At 55.8% G+C, this 19,232-nt stretch overlaps 1 protein-coding gene across 7 annotated transcripts in view; it reads right to left on the reverse strand.

Annotated features, from left to right (window-relative positions):
- ANKMY1 (ankyrin repeat and MYND domain containing 1) overlaps positions 1 to 19,232 on the reverse strand; it is a 44,100-nt gene that overhangs the window by 4,212 nt on the left and 20,656 nt on the right. For 6 of the 7 annotated variants that reach the window (XM_059393844.1, XM_059393849.1, XM_059393843.1 and 3 more), the window contains 6 exons: positions 19,046 to 19,153; positions 16,964 to 17,095; positions 14,166 to 14,279; positions 13,695 to 13,860; positions 9,317 to 9,395; positions 8,444 to 8,604 (listed from right to left, as the gene is read on the reverse strand). In XM_059393844.1, coding sequence (XP_059249827.1) covers positions 8,444 to 8,604; positions 9,317 to 9,395; positions 13,695 to 13,860; positions 14,166 to 14,279; positions 16,964 to 17,095; positions 19,046 to 19,153 — 760 coding nt within the window. Of the gene's footprint in view, positions 1 to 7,202; positions 7,453 to 8,443; positions 8,605 to 9,316; positions 9,396 to 13,694; positions 13,861 to 14,165; positions 14,280 to 16,963; positions 17,096 to 19,045; positions 19,154 to 19,232 lie in introns of those variants that run through there. The other variant, XM_059393846.1, reaches the window with a different exon arrangement.

The following is a 19,232-nucleotide window of genomic DNA, read 5'->3' on the forward strand; positions in this document are numbered from 1 at the left end:
CAAGCGTCCCCGGAGACAAAGAGGCGCTAGCCGCAAGGACGCCATGGGCATCCGTGGCCACTCCAATGTTCTGTCCTGCACAAGACGGACCAGACATGAAAGCACCGGCCATGGCACACATGAGAGGCTCCCACCGTCGAGAACAGAGCCATCCCGGCGAGAACATGCACCGCAATCCCACTCCCATGGAGCCCAATCCCTGATGTGGGACTCCAAATGCCGGAGAAATAATAAAGAGGATGGCGGGGCGGCCACGGAAGCCCAGTCAGTTGAGCATCTGACTCTTGACTTCGGCTCAGGGCGTGGTCTCAGGATCATGCAATCGAGAAGGAGCCCCGAGTCAGGGATTCTCTCTCTCCTTCTGTCCCTCCTCCCGCTTGTGTGTGCGCACTTCCATGCTCTCTCTCTCTCAAATAAATCTTTAAATAATAAATAGGATAAATAATCATTAGTTACATATGAAAAAGTGCTCAATTTTCCTTGTCACCAGAATGCAGAAAGAGATTTTCCAAAGCACTATGCAGTGTAAAATCTTACAATAGAAAGCAGTCCACGTGCCTTTTAGGGACACAGGAAGGAAAAGTGAAACCATCTAAAGGGACAGGAGTGGAGGGCTGGCTGCCTCTCATTCCGGTTCTTTAAAAACCAGGCATGGGATGAGCACAGCTCAGGGTGGACAGGTGTCCCACCCAAGTGGTGGTAGGTCAGGGATCCTTGTATTGTTTTGTGGATTTTTTAAGATGTTCAAGGTGAAACCAGCTCAGATACAGGTTTTGTGGGGCTGTGAAGCTTTTCAAGTGTGAGGAGAGGTGGGTTCTTCAAAATAAAAGAACCCAAACCACAAACAAAACTAAGCCAGACACACTGGCTTGTGGTCAGTCTGCAGCCGGGGCCCAAGGAAGGGGACAGGGCAGTGCCTGCCTCCCAACGACAGGGTGGGGGGTGCCTCCAGTCCGTGGCAGGAAGGGAACCCACAGCTCCTGGCCCTGTGTTGTCTGTGTCCTTCCTGTGACCCACCAGGCCACCCCACTGTCTGTCTCTCCGATGGTCACAGAATACTGGATTCTGGGTGGAACCCTGACAACTGTGGGTTCCAATCCCTTGGAGTCCATCACTAACATTCCAGATGGACCGTTCCTCTCCATCCTGAGCTCATCTCGGGCTGCTCCTCTCTTAGACGCCCTGGATCACTTCTGTTCCTGGCTACCTGGGCATCTCCTCCCAAGGCTTCCTTGACCTCACCTGGCCACCCCTCAGGGTGCCGCCCACTCTCCCAAGGGCCCAGGGAGAGGTCATAGCAACCAGCCCAGCCCCTCCATCTCCCAGCCCTGGCCCTCCGCTCACACCCCGAGGATGGGGCTTCCTCTCAAATGCCTCATCCTTGCCCGGCCCTGTGGGCTCCCCTGATCCAAGTGGAGCCCATCAAGCCCTCGCTCCCCCTCCTGGGCCTCACCCTCTCCGGAGCACACCACCACAGATGCCGCGTGGCCATGGCCCTGCACGCTGGCTCCCCAGCCAGAGCATCCCTCACCCACCCACTGACAGGCCCTCTCTCTCCAGTGCCCTCCTGACCCACTGTTCCCCCACTGAGCTGGGCTCTATTGTAGGCCAGGTCCCCTGGAGCCGTGGGCACTTCCAAGCTGTGAAGCCACACATCTGGTCACCGAGGGCACCCCACACACATCTGCCGTCCTGCTCCCCACCTGCCCCAGCTCACCTGCACCCGGCAGTGGCCTCCTAGCACCGGGGAAGGGAGCAGAGCATGCCTTTCCCCACCAGAGAGAGGGTGCCAAGAGCTCAGGTGAGTGGCCAAGTAGAGCCCAGAGGTTCAGGAAGTCAGGAGCAAGGGTCAGGGGATGGGTGAGCAACGGGGTTGTCTGGGCACACTCCCAAGCCAGAGGAAGGGGGGAGTGGCAGGGAGAGAGGAGGTGGGTGGGCTAGTCCCAGACCAGCCTCAACAAACCTAGCCTCAGGAGCTGCCTGGGTGAGCCCCCTGTTAACCCAGCACTCCACCTGCTCAGCACTACCCTCTAGACACACATGCACACACAGAGACACACATGCACATACACATGCACACACAGAGACACACACATGCACACAGAGACAAGCACACAGAGGCACATACGCAGACACACAGACATATGCACACACATGCACAGACATACACACACAGAGACACATATGCAGGTACCTGCGCACATACACACAGACACATGTACAGACACAAAGATATACCTGCACACACAAACATGCACACAGAGACACACATGAACACGCACATGCACACACAGACATACGTGCGGTCACACACGCACACACAGACACATCCACACTCAGACATACGCCCACATACTTGCACAGGCACATGCACACAGAGACACGTGTACGTGTGCACACACATGCACACAGACACATGCACACACATGCATACGCACACACATCCCCTCCACAGTCCAGCAGAGCAGGAGGAAGTTTCTCACTCCGCTCCCTGTTCTGTAGGCCACCCCCTCCTCCCACAAGCATTCCCCAGAGCAGGACCAGCTGTGAGATCACACCCCACCCCCAATACAACTTCCATCACTGACCACGACCACCCTGAGGGCTCTCCCACAGCTCCGGAGACACAGGGCACATTCTCTGCAGCCCATCCTCCACAGGTATCCCCCCCATGCTGGGTGTTTCCATGCTGCGCTCTGCTCCTGCCCCAGCAGGCTCTTCCTGGAGCACCCATCCTTCCCACACCACTGCCTGGCTGGCCTACACTCCTACCCTCACGGTCCCGAGGCTCAGGGGAGCACCCAGATGGACCTCTGTGCCAGGCCTGCTGAGGCGTTCCCAATCCAAGGTGACTAGGCCCTCACAAGTCACCAGGCCCTGTGCCCTATCCCCTTTGAGTGCATACCCCCACTGCTGTTCTCCCACACCCGCAAGTCCCAGGGAGGCCAGCTCCCATGACAGTGGAGCCACATAGCAGAGGCATGGGGACAGGGGGTGGCTTGGCATGGGGCCTGACCTGGGCACGGTGGGACCCCAACTCTGCAACAGGGCCCAAGTGACCTCAACTCCAAGTTCGCAGGGAGCCAACAGGCTGCACATACTATGGTCAGAGGAGAAGGAAGACGGGTCCCCCCAGAGCCTCAGGGACACCTCATGCTCGTAGAGCAGAAGCAGGGAGAGAGGGGCTCAGCATCACAGAACCTTCTAGGAGAGTGCTGTGTGCTGCAGCTTTCTCCAGGACGGGTGGCCAGACAGGCACCCCTTGGTCCACACACTGGCAGGACTGGGCCTTGGCTCCAAGAGGAGTAAAGACAATGTGGTCACGGAGATTCTGAAGACCAGACCAGGCGCCCACTGCTCTTGCGAAAGGCTGGCTGCGCCCTGCTCTGGCTGGGGTCTCCGTGGACCACCATGGGGGAGTCGGACCTCAGGCAGGACACAACTGTCCTGTTGGGCCAGCCTCCCTACAGCCCTCCCCCCACCCCTGACAGAGCTTGGCACAGAGCAGGGTGATGAGGCGCACACCACCCCCCCTCCTGCCCCAATGCCCCAGCACCCTGTAAGGCCCAGGGGAGAGGCGCCTGAGTCTGGGCATTCCCAAGATACAAGCGGTGGGATTCCTGAGGAACAGAATATTCTGGATGACAGAGGGGCCATGGGTGTGGGTGGGCAGGTGGGGGCACTTCACACGGAAGGGAAAACACACAAAGGCACCCAGACCAGTAAGTTAAGGGAAGTCCAAAGGAAAAGATTTAAGCCGGGATGATTAACTTTGGTGTACAATCCCGAAAATGTAGCGCCTGTATCCTTTCAAGAAACCGGCTAGAAGCATCCTGCGTAGACACAAGCCTGCCACAGGCTTCTTCCTGCTGAAGAAAGAGCCACAGGCTCCAACCCAGAGAATCGGGACCAGGTTTGGTGCCGTGGACGCCAGGGAAACCCCAGGCCCACAGGGAGGAGGGAAGATGGGGCCTGTGTACCCCCAGGGGCACAGGGGAGGTGGGGCCTGTGCCCTTCCCCACCTGCCACCTGCATGCCTGCAGGGAGGTGGGCCTGTGCCCTCCTGGTGGGGCCACTCCTCTCTGGCCCCAAGGGGCCCTGCACAAGCTGGCATCCTCGCAGCCCAGGAGAGACTGCTGGAAGCACCATTCCTGTCCTGCTGGAGTCTGGCAAGGAGGCATTTGTCCCACAGGATGGCTCTCCCTTCTAGAATGCAGACTCCCGCATGGTAGGGATCCAGTTATCTTGTCTATGATATTCAGGAGCTGAGAGCATGGCAGTCAGAGGTAACAACCCAATGCTCCTGTGACCCAGAAGCTGGAGAGGACTCCGCAGTGGCCTTCTGGGAACAGGAGGGGAGGGGCCACAGGGATGGGGGGCAAGGGCCAGTTGGGGGCTGAGGGGGGGCTGGAGCAGTCCTAAGGGGGACAGTGAGCTATGGGTACAGGGGAGCAGCCATGCAGAGGACTTGGATGGGACACAAATGAGTGCAGGAGCAGCATGGCCTGGCCTCTGCTGGCTCCAGGGACAGAGACGAGGGCCATGGTGGTAGGGACAGGAGGTTCTGGAAGTGGCCCAGTTGGGGAGAGCTGAGCAGACTTCCCCCAGGGATGGTATGAAGAGAGACAGGGAGAGCAGCCAGTGGGGACACCTCTGCTTAGGAAACTGTCAGACTGGACCGGACAGGGACAGCACAGACTTGCCTGGAAGCCTCAAGCCACTGAAGATGCCACATGTCTCCCAATCACACTAAACAATTAGAATAGTTACAAAGTGTCAACAAGACATTTCTGAACCCAACAGGCCAAATCAAGTCATCTGAAGAAGCACAGAGTAACAGCTAGCATCTTCCTCAGGGACACAGAGCCCTGGCGAGACTGTCCCATGGTGGGGACAGGGCATTTAGAGGCTGCAGGAGCCACAGCCTGGAGCATCCCTAGGAGACTTGCCCCGCAGTGGGATTCAGTCACCATTAGCCCCGTGGGGAGTTCTTGCCAGCTGGCTCTCAGATCTTACACAGTAATTCCGGGCTGACTATAAAATTATAAGTAAAACAATAATGCATAAAGATTAAAATCTGATCGAACCTTGTATAATCTTAGTCTGGGGACTGGTTCCTAAATCTGCCATCAAACCAGACCCTGACGGACAGGACAGACGGATTTGACAACAGTGTGAACAACTCCACGTAGCCTAGTTCAGAGGGAGAGAAGGTCCTCCCCGCAACAGGCTGCAGGGAGGGCCGCAAGGTCTGGAGAGAGCTCTCCGGAGGCTGGAAGAGCAGGCGTCTCCAGTAAGGGACCCGAGGAAATACCTCAATGCCACATTCCTGCATCCGCGTGTGGAGAGGACCTTCAGCTCCTGTGTGAGTCCCCAGAAGACGGAAAGTGGAAGCTCCTGGCAATGCTCCCTACGTACTGGGTGTCCCGGGGGTGCCACGATCACTGGCCTCACCAGCAAGCAGGCTAAGATGATTATGGGAACGTTCCTAAAACCTGAAAATGCAACCTCTCTGAATTCTGCCCAAAGGAAAACTAGGTGGGAGGTTGTGTGTGTGTGTGTGTGTATGCATGCGGCCCCCATCCACGAGTGAGCCCTGAGACAGTAGATGTCCAGTGAGGCAGGTGGTGGGCCGGTGCCTCCATTCCTCCAGGAAAATGGTAAGACACACACAGTGCCCCAGGAAGGCAGGTTGAAGTCACAGGAGGAGCCGTTTAATTAAAAACAAATGGACACATGAAAACACATGTGTGCATGTGAATGGGGGCATGTGATGTACTTGGTGTGCACCTGAGCACAGATTACAATTTAATCTGGTCAGGGGATCCATTCCTGAGCAGTATGATGAGGATTTTCAGTTTTCATTTATTTTATTGTGTCTTTTTTTTTTTTTTTTTAAACAATGGGTGTAGATTGCATGCATCATCAGAATAAAAATACTATTTTCATTTGGGGAAAATTACGTTGCAGAAAAATATATCCTAGCATAGAAAGATGGGTGGTTGAGTTTAGAATAGAACAATCACACTCCCACATCGCGCGCGTGGTATGTGCTGTGTGGCGCGTGTCTGTGGTGTGGCGGGTGGTGTGGGAGGGTGTGACGGACAGCGTGTGTGATGTATGTGGTGTGTATACACAGACACAGATGGGATTGGCAGCACACACACCAAAGTATTGGCAATGGAAACTTCCGGGTTTGGGGATAATTGGCATCCAATTTTTTCTTGCTTTTGTGTGGATACATATCTCTAAATGTCATAATTAACAAGAAGTTCAAAATTAGGAGGTGCTCATTAGGAGCGCTCTGGAGGTGGGAGCCCCCCACACCTCTCCATGGGCTTCCCCCCACCCAGGCCCCGGCCCCTCCCTGGGAAGGCCCCCCAACAGCCACAGCCTGGGCCAGGACTGGCCAACACACACCTGCAGAGCTATACCCAGGCTCCTTTCTCCTTGTGCTCAGGTGCCCTCCTTAGCCCTTTGCCTGGGAGCCCCCCAGGAAGCTTCCCACAAAAGGAGCCCCATCTTTCATGAGAGTACCAGGAAATCAAGCAAATCCATGGCTGCCGGTGGGACTGCCTTGACCGGCAAAAAGCTGGCCTAGTTGGGGTCCCTGCCCCAGCTCAGCCCCTTCCCTTTCCCAACTTCCTCTCCCACTTGCCCCACCCCGCCCCCCTCCTCCTCCCTGGCCATGCCCACCACCTTCTTGCTCTGCGGCCTGGCACCCCAGTCTTCAGTCCTCCCTGCCACCCTTTCTGTGAAAGCAGACCCACCACCACCACCACCGATGTGCAGCGCGCTCCTCACAGTCACACCCACACCCCCTCAGTCCCAATCACTTCTCCTACCCACCGTCTCAGCCCCAGCCTGCCTGACACACACAGACACTCCATAAATGTACCCAGAAGAAATGGACGCGTTCCCGCCCCCCGCAACTCTTCTAGGCACCAGCAGGGGGCCTGGAGCCTTCCAGCAGGAATACAGAGGGACACCCCCTGGGAAGTCCCCAAACATTCCTCAAGGATGCAGGAGTGACCTTCTGATAGTCATCTCTAGAGCTCCAGTCTGGAACCTCATCCACCCAGGCTTCCCGTCAACTGACAGATGCCAGGCACCAATTAGTCAGGAAGACCCTCGGAAACTCCGGGCTTGGCGTGGCAGGGACGGGCAGAGCAAGGCACAGAGGGTTAAAAACACACCCCAAGGGACCATTTTATTCTGAGATCAGGAGGGGTCCTCGCCATGCAGGTGCAGACAGCCTGCATGAGGCCAGAAGAACCCAGGGCCAGCAGCCTGGAGGCGACCCTGGGTTGTGGGTGCCCACAGGTGGGGATCAGGGCCACCTGGCCTGTGCTGGGCCCTCCCTGGCCTCAGGCATCCAGGGCTGCTCGCTCCATTATTGAGTTTCTTCCTCCCTCTGGTGCAAGTCCTCCAGGTGGGGCCCTGGAGGAGGAACTGGCAAGGAGGAGGAAGGTGAGGGGCCTGGGCTGTCCCTGGGGAGGCAGAGGCCCCTGCAGGAGTGCAGAGGAGCCTCACGCCCCCTGGGGGCCCTGCCAGCTTGCCACATTTTGGGGCGTCCCCCCAGCTCTGCGAGTCCCGGGCTCCCCACTACATTCAGAGAGACAAGAGCCCCGCCCGAGCCCTGCTTGGCATTGTGCTTGCACTTGTGTGGCATGCATGGTGATGACTCAGTCTCTTCAAAGCAGGGGGACTCCCAGATTAGGCTCTCCAGACCAAGGGAGCCTTGTCCAGGCTCACGTGCACCCCACAGAAGCCCCAATTCACAGAATGGGCCTGGAGACGACGGAGTGTCAGAGCTCAGAGAGGAAGGGTTCCAGTGGCACAGGCCCAAGGGCAGCAGTCAGCCCAGCCTTTCTGTTCGTCCATACCAAGGACAGGCTCGGAGAAAGAGTGAAGCAACACCTGCCCCTCTCCCTACCTGGTCAAGTCCCAGGGGGCAGCTGTGCACACAGCTTTGCTCCCCATCAGCTGCCTTCAGAGCAGTGGAGCCCTGGTCCTGAGTCACCATGCATGTGCCCACAGCTCCTCCCCAGATCGTCCAAAGGAGGGTACACTGGGAGGGTGGGCTAGGAAGAAGCTTCCAGAACCAGTACCAATGCCAAGGGCGCTGTCCCAAGGAAACTGGTGCCCACCAGGGCCCCCACGTGTACAGAGGAGCCCTGGGGATGGTGCCACGGTTCTGCAAGGCGTTGGCCACGTCCATGTCCAGGGAGCCAGGGGCTCATGACCCCTAGAGGTCGGGAGGGGAGAGGGTGCTCAGCCCTTCCCTCTCTGCACAGCGGGCCCACCTGAAAGTTCTGGAAAGCAGCTGGAATCCAAGAGGTTTTGGGGAATAATACAGACCTCACCCCCCCTCCCCACTCCACAGGCCCATGGGACACAGCAGCCCCCACGGGAGCCCCCATGGCTGGGCGTGCAGACTCACCGATGACCGACAGGGAGCCGCAGTCCCGCTTGTGGAAGTTACCCCAGGCCCTGGTCTTGCAGGACTTGCTGCAGGTCAGGATCCCGTAGCAGCGGGTGCAAGGAACCAGGCGCACGCCCACGGAGCGGCCGCACTGGGAGCAGAACTTGAAGAAAGGAATCCTGCATGGGAGCCACAGAAGCCACAGGGGCAGTCGGTGGGGGGGGGCCCGCCCTCTGGGCCCTGCCGTCCCCCACAGATGGGTGCTGATGCCAGGCCCACCATCCTACTCGCTGGGTGGCCACTCGCATGCGGACGGGGACCTGAAATCCCTGTCCAGGGATGTCCAGCTCTTTCAAACCGGAAACAACACCGTGGTCAGAACAACACAATGCCGCAGTGTTGGGGACCCTTTTGGGCCACAGTGCAGGTGGAGCTGACCCTACAGGCCCTCCCACATGCTCTGCATCAGGAGGAAGGTGAGCCCCCAGTGTGGACACCACCCCCTGGCCTGTCCCCGCTCAGCACCCCCACCTCACCCACCAGGGTTTCCTGCGCAGGCAACTTCCATGATGCTCACGGGGATAGTGAGGTGCCCATTTATTTAGAAAGACTGTTCTGGAATAGCAGACTGAATAACAGAGCTGTGATCCCAGGGAGGGGCCAGTGGGGAAGGGGCTGGGAGAGCTGCAGGGCCCCAGGGCAGCCCAGCTGCTGTGACAGCAGAAGTGCCTTCAAGAAGCAGAGCCAGTGCTCAAACCCCCCTGGGCCATTCCACAAGGGCCCTGCGACCCCATCTGCCACCCTCATCTTGGCCCGCGCCCACAGCTGTCCTGGGCAGGGGCGGTCCAGCTAGGCCACGCAGCCCATCCCACAGCCCCACTAGCCACTTACAGCTCCTGCTCCTCAGCACGCAGTGACTTGGATGGGCTGGTGCTTTTCCGCTTCAGCTTCTGGTAGGGGGTCAGCTCCACTGCAGCGACAGAGAACCACGGGGGGCTCCGTGGGTCTCCCTAGCCATGCCTAAATGCCCGCGGGCAGTAGGAACCCCGAGCCTCCCGCCTCAACCTCTCTCCTGTGGTGGGTTCACTCCCAGCACTGCAGAGAACCAGGGGGGACCCCACGCCTTCTACAGCCCAAAGCAAGTCGGAAGACACAGAACAGGGGCTGGGGCACTGGGGCGTCCTCCTCTGGGGAGGGGGCTTCCCTCTGCTTCTGCATCTGTCTCTGCCATCGGCCGGCTCAGTTAAGAGGCCAGGCTTTGGCCTTGACTAGCTCACAATGCTCTCCAGAGTGATGACTCCTGGCTGGCTGTCAGGCAGTTGGCAGCAGGAAACACATGGGCTGGGGACCAAAGGCCAATGAGGCCCCCGCAATGACAGTCATGGGTTCTGCTCCATCCGCCACCTTCCTCTCCTCAAACAGCATGTCAGCCCCCCCAGGAAGGCCACCTAACCTCTAATGTGGCAGAAACCTCCCAAAAACCTGCTGGCCCCAAGAAGAGAGATGGCGGGAGCTGCTCCTTCCTCCCCCATCCTCCCTGTGCCCACCAGCACCTGGGGCCACACTGCAGCTGCTCCCAGGGGCTCAAGCATGGGCCCAGGGGCCTGCTCTGCAACACTGCACCCCGAGTCAAAGCCCTTGTTGTGAGGACCCCGTGGCCCCAGAGCTAAGCTACCAGGAGAGGTGATGGTCACGCAGAACCGGAAGTGGGGCTGAAGGGGCGGCAGCTCTGCAGTCAGTTCTTTTGAAGGACATGGGCAGGGTGAAAGGAAAGCACCTCCTTGTGTTAAGGCAGTGGGACTCTTGCAGCTCTGATGACCTAGCACTCGCATTCCATCCCGTCCACACACGTGAAGTGCACAGATCAGCGGGTCGCACATTTGCAGTGTGCAGACATCACCGTCCTCAACTTTACAAGGTGCCTGCCCATCCGTCCGATGGGAGCCTGGCCCCTGACAACTGCCGTCCCCGTGGTCCTAGGCAACCACTGACCAACTTTGTCTCTACGGATCGGCCTATTCTGGACAATTCCTGTGAATGGAATGGTATGTGTGGGGTCTTTGGTGACTAGATTCTTTTGCTTAAAACAATGTTTTTTTAGGTTTATCCATATCCTAGCATGCACTGGCAGTCCATTCCTTTTTCTGGATGAATCATATCCCATTGCAGGGATATGCCACAATTTGCTTATCCATAATCCTTTGATAAATACTTGTGTTGTTTCCATTCTTTGCCTTTTCTCAATGTTGCTACAAACGTGTGAGCATGAGTTTTATGTGGACATATGTTCCCATTTCTCTAGAGCATATACCTAGGAGCGGAATTGCTGGGTCATATCATAACTCTATGATGAACATTTAAGGAATGGCCAGACTGCTTTCCAAAGAGGCTGCACCATTTTCTGCTCCCACCTGCGGGTGGGAGCGCTCTGCTTTCCCCACATCCTCGCCAGCACCCGTTACTGACTTCCCAATTATTGCCATCTTCGTGGATGTGGAGTTACAGCTCAGGGCAGTTTGGTGTGTACGGGACTGGAAACTGATGATAGCATCCTCTCATGAGCTGTTCACCATTTGTAGATATTTCTTCAGAGAAATTTCTATCCATAGTCCTTGTCTATTTTTAAATTCAGTTGTTTGTCTTTATTATGGAGTTGTAAAGTTTTTAAATTTATCATACATACAAGTCCCTTATGAGATATATGATTTTCGATATATCTTCCCACACCATGGATTACCTTTTCATTTTCTCGATAGGGTCCTCTGAAGCCTGAAAGTTTTTAAATTTTGATGAAATCCAATTTATCCATTTTTTTTCTTTCATCACTCGTGCTCAGTGCCATAGCTAGGAATTCATTGCCAACTCAGAGGATTTGAAGATTTGTCCCTATATTCTCTCTGAAGAGACCTATAGTTGAAGCTCTTGCAGTTAGGTCTTCAATGCAAATTGAATTCAGTTTTGTATGTGGTGTGAGGTAGGGTCAAACTTCATTCTATGGTGTCTGGATAACCACTGTCCCAGTCCCATCTGTTGAAAAGTCTGTTCTTGCCCTCGTTTCAAAGTGTGGGCATCCTTGTTGAAAATCAGCTGACATGCACATGTATTTATTTCTGGGACCTGCATTCCAGTCCATCAGTCCATATGTCTGCCTTCTTGCCAGTGCCACACTCTTTTTATTGTCATTTCGCAGTAAGTCTCGATTTAGGAAGTGTGAGTCTTTCCACTTCGCTCTTTTCTTTCAAGATCGCTACAGTTATTCTGGGACCTTTGTGATTCCATATGAATGTGAAAATCAGCTTCTCCATTTGTACAAAGGAGACAGTGGGATTCGGATAAGGAGATGTCTTCCCATTTACTGAGGCCTCCTTTAACTTCAGCAACATATTTTAGTTTTAAGAGTGCAAGTTTCACATGGCTTTTGTTAAATGTATTTCCAAGTATTCTATTTTTATTGATGCTATTGTAAATGAAAGTTTTTTACATCTCATTTTTTATTTGCTTGCATATTGATCTCATATCCTGCAACCTTAGCTTAATGCATTTGTTAGTTTTAATAGTGTAATCATTTTATATTTTGTATTTTAATATTTATATGTTTAGTTGAATATTAGTTGCAGTTTAAAAAGTGGATTCCCAGGATTTTCAATCTTCAGGATAATTTCTGCAAAGAGAGACACTAAGTCTTTCCTTTCCAATCTGAATGACTTTCTTTTTCTTGCCTAGTTACGAAGGCTAACAACTCCAGCACAACATCAAACAGAAATGGTGAGAGGACACATTCCAGTCTTCTTCCTGATCGTAGGGCAAAGCATCCTGTCCCCCACTGTGGGGTCTGATGTATGCTGTGGGTACATCACAGCAGTGTAGGACCCCTAATCAGGTTAAGCGAGTGCCCCTCTCTTCCTTGTTTGTTGTATGTTATCATGAAAGGGTGTTGGATTTTGTCAAATGCTTTTTCTACATCAGTTGAAATGATCATGTGGTTTTCTTCTTCAGTCTAAAAATGTGGTGTATTACACTGATTTTGCTCTTGTTAAACCATTCTTGAATTCCAAGGTCTGGCTGCAAGCAACCAGGGAGCAGAGGGGACAGAGCTCAGAGGTGGAACAGCCAGGGTGCAGGAGTCAAGCTGTGTTGGGGTACAGGGGTCTGGCAGCTGAGGCAGAGCTAGGTAGAAGCAGCAGCCACCATCCAGAGGGAGAGCCTGTCCTATGCAACCATGGCCAGAGCAGTGACCAGTGTGATTCCTGGCAGACACAACCCCAGCCCCCTTGGTGACGTCAGTGCAAAAACCACTGTACTGGGTATGTGACTCTATACTTCCTGGGGATACCCCACTGTAGAGAGGGGACACAGATGGCTGACCAGCATGCTAAGGGGCTGGTCTCGCATAATGTCCTGCTCTCCAAGGAAGTGTGATCAGCTCTCAGCAGATGGCTTTGTACCAGGAGTCCGGCTCTTGTTAGAATTGTCATTACTACATCTAAGAAGCAAATTCCCTGCATGCACTTAACTTTTTTCCAGATCATTCTGGGGATCCATAAACCTGTCTTCCAGGGCACCTGGGTGGCTCAGTGGGTTAAAGCCTCTGCCTTCAGCTCAGGTCATGGGATCGAGCCCCACATCGGGCTCTCTGCTCAGCAGGGAGCCTGCATCCCCCTCTCTCTCTGCCTGCCTCTCTGCCTACTTGTGATCTCTGTCAAATAAATAAATAAAATCTTTAAAAAAAAAAATAAGCCTGCCTTCCAAGTCTAATGACTTTGCAGCCCCTCCTTCCACTCTCTCACTCGAAACTCCACTGCCTCGGGCTGGCTCTGCTGTGTGTTGCCCCTTGGCCAGCCCACTTGGGGCCTCTGGACTCAGGGCCGCACCCCCCCAAACCAGGCAACACCAGGCAGGGGCACGGTCCCCATTTCAGCCCCCGGAAGGTGGCTCTCCAAGCAGAGGGCATAGAGGGTCCCTCTTCTTCCTGCTCCAGAGCTGATCAGCCCATATCGGGAGCCTGCTGCCCCAGGCCGAGTGTGTCCTGAGGTTACCCTCAACTGCTGGCATCGCATGGAGCAGTGGGGCCTGCCCCCATGACCCCACCCACAAGAGAGCAAAGCAGGGTCCTGGAGCCACTGGGCTGTCATGGAGCAAAGTCCCTGCTGCTTCCCACTGGAGGGTGGTGTGGCAGTCTTAACCAGCTCAGCCAGAAACTCTCTGTGTCTCGGACGTCAGGCCTGTGCCATGGCCTATGAGGACAGATGTCACAGTCTGTGACCCCTACCTTTCTTGCTCAGGGTCAGCAGCTTCGGATCCCACTGACTCTCCTTGGCAAATACAGCGCGGCGCAGCTGGAAGCCCATATATTCCAGGAGCCTCTTGCGGGCCAGGAACAGCTCCCTTTCGGCGGGCATCAGCATGTGGAAGGGGCAGTGGGCGATCTTCCGGTCCTGTGGCAGAGCATCCCGTCACCACCAGGGACCGCACGGCTCCAGCCCACCACCTGGCCACCCAGCACGGGAGGGACACAGATCCGGACCAGCACAGGGGAAGCCCACCTCCCCAGGGTGAGTACAGTACGGAGCGGTGCTCGGAAAGCTGGAAACAGGTGCCCCGGTGGCAGGGTGTGCTGGGGGTACTGCCCAGGCTGGGTTTCGCTCCGAGGCAGGAAGGGCCCGTGGCCCAGCCTTGCTCAAGGGACTCTCAGGGCCCCACCCCTCTCCGCCCATCGCCAGTGGGACACTCAGAGCCATACCTGGTAGAATTTGAAATACCCGTAGTCAACAGCCGTGCCCACAGCCACCCTGTCCCCCTGTGTGAGCGTCACGGGGTTCAGGATGTCAGCCCCATGATGAATGAGCCGATCAATCTGTGTTAGAGCAGAGCCTGAGTCACATGTGTGCAGACGCCTGGGCCACCAGAAGGCAGGATTCAGAACCAGGGTGCCCAACATTGTGGCCCACATCACCTGTGTCTTCCCAATCTTTGCACCGCAGCGGTGGCAGGGGACAGCCCGATGATAGGACCCCCCGCCAGAGAGCAGGTGCAGCCAGCAAGCGCTGTCATTGCCCTCACTGGGAAGGCAGGGAAGCCACCCTCTCAGGTGTAAGGAGAGTCGGCAGACAGACAGACGGACGACAGGATAGATGTGCTGACCCCACAGATGACAAGTTAGGGTGGAGCATAATGTAGGTCGAGGCTGGGCCACTCCTCAGGGAGTCCCCTTCCACCCCCCACCACACCAGGGACTTGCCGTGGGTCTGTAACTTGAGGCTGGTTATCGTCCCAGTCCCCAGACCAAAATCGAGAGGACAGCAACCACCAAGCACTTCCGACCACCCCCCAACGTCCGGGGAGCTCAGGGACTGCGGGTGCCTGTGCGCGCACGCGGGGACAAAGTGCGTTGGTCGGCGAGCACAAGCAACTTCGGGCTTCTTCCCACTGAGCTCATTCACAGCAAACAGCACCCGAGAGAGGGACCCACCTCCACCCTGAGGAGGGAGGGGGCAGGGTCCGTAAGAGGCTCCAGGGTCTTACAGTCTCAGCTTGAATCTTAGCCCAACTTCAGAACCACGGGGCTCAGTGCTTTCGTCCGAGCAGACAAAAACCAGGCTGTCACCCGCCAAGGCCGCCCGCACCGCATGTGGCCTACCTCCCGGCCACGTGCCAGTGGGCTGTCACTGGGGGGTGCTCAGCAGTCCCCCAACAGCCGGCGGAGCACAGTGCCCATGAGTGGGCAGTCCCAAGCCTGTCCCCAGATGTGTGGACTCTGCTTGCAGCCAGAACGGAGGGGCTAAATGCCTCTCTTGTTGGAGACCTCTGGGTACCCCACAGCCCACGCGGGCAGGGCATTTAGCTGTGGTTGCTGGGCCTGGGGGTGGGGTGCATTTTCCTGGGGGAAGCACAGACAGGAAGTCATCTCTTGCACAGTCTCTGTCATCATCTGGGCCTCAGAGACACAACCACCATCCCAAGAGCAAGAGGCCAGCTGGCAGGACAAGCTCCAGGCTCACGTCAGAGTTGGAGGGGTTGAAGGACGCTATCGGACCATGAGCCACGTCAGGAGAGTGGGGGGCTGCCAATGGCAGGGGAGACCCGGTGTCCCACATCCCTATTGCACGTCCAATAAATGTGGACTTCCTTGGTATGACAGCACGAAGGCCAACCCCAGCTGGGGCTGGCACAGTGCTGGGTGGCAGACACAGGGGAGTGTCAGGGAGCCCAGAAGGTAGAGAGGTGGGCGGCTAAGGTGTGAAGAACCTGTGCATCTAAGAGAGGGGAGATATGGCATTCCTATGCTGTTTGCCGAACTTTTATGCCTTTGTCGTGATAAATAGTAGTAAATGAGTAAGTTGTATGTAATTAAATCACTGAAAAGCCAACTGGTGGGTGATTCAGGGGCAGGGGCAGGAACCCACAGGTGTGTGAGGGTCCCCTTGATGAACCAGAAAGCAAGGCAGGCATCAGAGGCTGAGGGGACCCAGGGAAAGGCTCCTAAGGTCAAAGACAAGATGATTTAACGGTCAAGAGAGTCCTTCCACTTCGCAGATAATTATGGAGGCAGATGGCATGGTTGGGGCAAAGCTGACCTACCCACCCACAGATCCAGAACCACTGAGAGGCCCCAGAAGCACATGTGGGGGCACTTCTGGGTGCTTAGAGGACAGGAGACCAGGATCAAGGGAGGATCCTTAAAATGAGATCCAGAAACATGATCTCAAGGAAAAGGGTTACTTCTTTTTCCCTAAAGTGGAACTGTCAAGTGTGACAGCCTCCAGAAATCCAGGCTCTCAACCCCCGTCTGGTGCCTCCAGCTCTCGGGGAACCAGACCATGGCCCTCAAGGAGCCGGGATAGCGAGCAGCCCACATAAAGCTGCCCCCCGATGGGTGCGGGAAGGGGCGAGTGCACAGCACAGGGAGGGTCTGCCCACACCGCACTGCCGTGGGAGACCCCAGGCCCCAGCATGGGAGTGAGGAGGGGGAAGACGCACAAGGGGCCATGTTGGGGGCCTGGCGGGGCCAGAGCAACTGTGAGGACAGACGGAGACTCTGAGGCAACAGCACAGCATGCAGAACCTACAAAGCAGAGTGCCCTCCTGGTCACACTGAGCCCACCCGGAAGAAACAGCAAGGCTACCAGCAAGCCGTGTCCACAGCCAGGACATGGTGCCCCGGGGCCCGGCACCCCTCCAGGCCCCTACGCAGGGCAGAACCAATGCCGTTCCAGCACGTCCTTGACCGGGATCCCTCGCCAATGCCCACTCTACTCAGAAAATCCATGGTCCTGCCACCCAACCAAAGTGATGGCCTACGTCTTCCTTAAGATGAACCAGAGGACTTTGGCCTGTTGAGTGGGTTTGTACGTCACATGTTCAGGCCCTTATAACATAAAAGGCAGAAATTCTGTGTTCTTTCTTAAGTACCGAGCAAGATTACTTGAAACCCTACCTGCCAGGAATGAAGCCTAAGAGTTCCTATATACATGCCCAGACCCCTACATGCTAGGGCCCCCTGCCCTGCACACCACCCCCTACCCCAGCCTCGCTCCTCACCAGGGCCAGCTTGCTATCCATGCTCCTCTGGTGCTCGTAGGTGACGTCACAGGCAACACACAGGGCACTGCCTAAGCCTTTGGTCAGCAGCAGGTTGGGGTCAGCTCCATGGGACAGAAGCTCCTTCACAATCTGGACACAGAGAAGCCCGTCAGCACCCCTTCCACCCCCCTCTCCTTGTACGTGGAGGAAGTAGCCAGAGGTTTTTGCCGTCCTGAGCACAGTGGCAGCCATATCTGGTCACTTCCTATCCCCTCCCACCGCAGGTACCATTGCTGTCCCAGCTCAGGGGACGAGGCTGGGGCAGGGAGAGGGCACACGGTGGCTCCCCACAGATGGCTGCGACACCCACCCCAGATGGATGGGGCTCGCACTTTCTCTGCACACTGTCCGTTTGCTCTAAATTGCTCCCGGCTCACATCTTGTTTTCCAGCCCCAGGGGCCAGCACACTGCCTGGTGTGTGTCCCATCAGTCCCTCCTCCCTGGGACCAGTCTGCCTTTGCTCCCAGGCACCTGAGTCACTGTGGTCACCTGACCAGATGCAGAGTGGGACACATCTCACTTGCTCCCTGCTGTGTCCCCAGCCACTAGCCCAAGTACCAGCAGGAAGCCAGGAGTGACAGCATCTTGGCTGGGCAGGAGACACACAGGTGTGAGGCTCCCTCAAGAGCTTCTGTCCCCCAGAAGGCAGCTCCCTACCCTGCCTCACCCACCTACATGACCAGACACAGAGCAGGTGCCCCTCTTAACTTGCTCAGTATATGACTCAAGGTACACGTGAAGGGAGGATGGAGAGAAGGACCACAGAAGCCCCCACAACCCTCCTCACAGTGCCTCCCTTTTCATCAGTGCTGATATGTCACCTCACCACAGGCCAGAGCGGCCCCTGGTCACCTGCTACAATGGTGCACCCTCCATCATTCTCTACTCTTTATCCAGCTATTACTATCTTCAGAGCACTTATCACTACCTAAAATTGTGTGGCACTCTGGATTATGGTCTGTCTCCCACAGAAGAATGTAGGATCCTTGAGCGCACAGACCTTATTTTATTTAACACTTAATGCCTAGAATGGTGTCTGCCTGGCCCAAGTGGATACTCAAAAAAACAACAGTTAAAGGAAAGGATGAATGGGTGTGTGTATTATAGATTGCTGGAAGGAGGAAGGAAAGAAGGAAGGATGATGGATGAAGAAGGAATGGTGGAAGAATGGATGGATGGATGGATGAATGGAAGGATGGAAAGACAAATGGATGGACGGATGGTGAAAGGATGGATGGACGGATGGGAGAACAGATGGAAGGAAGGATGGATGTATGGATGGACATATGGACAGATTAGATGGATTGGATGGGAGGATGGATAGAAGGATGGATGGATGGTTTAGATGGATGTGTTGTTGACTGTATGGATGGATGGAAAGATGGACTGCATGGACGTGTGGTTGGAAGGATGGATGGGTGGGTGGATGTGGTGAGTGGATGGCTGTGTGGTTGGATGGGTGGATGGATGTGTCATTGGCTGGTTGGGTGGATGGATGGATGGAACGGTGGGTTGGGTGGATGTGTGTTTGGATGGCTGGGTGGAAGGCTAGAAGAATGTATTGATTGGTAGGTGTGGGTAGGTAGGTGAACGGATGGATGGGTGGGTGGGTAGGTAGGCAAATGGATAGATGTATGGATAGATGGGGAGGGGCGGGCAAGGGAATGGATGGATGGACAAGCGGATGCACGGATGGTGAACACATAATCCTTGGCGGCAGCAGAAGACGGGAACTGGCCAAGGTTACTCTCCCAGTGTCCTGAGGGGTCAGTGCCCGGGATAAGCAGCAGTTGTCATCCGCCTACCCTGAGGGAGCGTCCACCCAGCTGAACCGTCATCCCCACCACCCACCTTCCCTTCTATTCTCCTCTCTCTCTGAGGTGCTCCATCCACCAGGGAGGGGAACCACCACGCCCCTTACCCTGTGCTGTCTTCATGCTACCCCCACCAACAGCAAATGCAAAAGCCTGACTAGGGAGGCGGTCACGTTGAGGCAGGAACCCTGCAGGGGCCCCAGCCGTGGGTGTAGGACACCTCACCAGGTCATTTCCGCTGGCAATGGACAGGGAGAGCGGGGAGTGGCCACTCCACAGCACGTTGGGGTTTGCCTTGTGGGAGAGGAGTAGCCGGACTATGTCTCTGGCACACTGTGGGGGGAGAAAGGCGGGGCCACAGGTTAAAGAGGTGCCCTGACTCCCAAGAGCACCTGGGATGGATCACTAACTC

The sequence above is a fragment of the Mustela nigripes genome, chromosome 3, assembly GCF_022355385.1.
Source record: "Mustela nigripes isolate SB6536 chromosome 3, MUSNIG.SB6536, whole genome shotgun sequence".
In the NCBI taxonomy this organism is placed as follows: Eukaryota; Metazoa; Chordata; class Mammalia; order Carnivora; family Mustelidae; genus Mustela; species Mustela nigripes.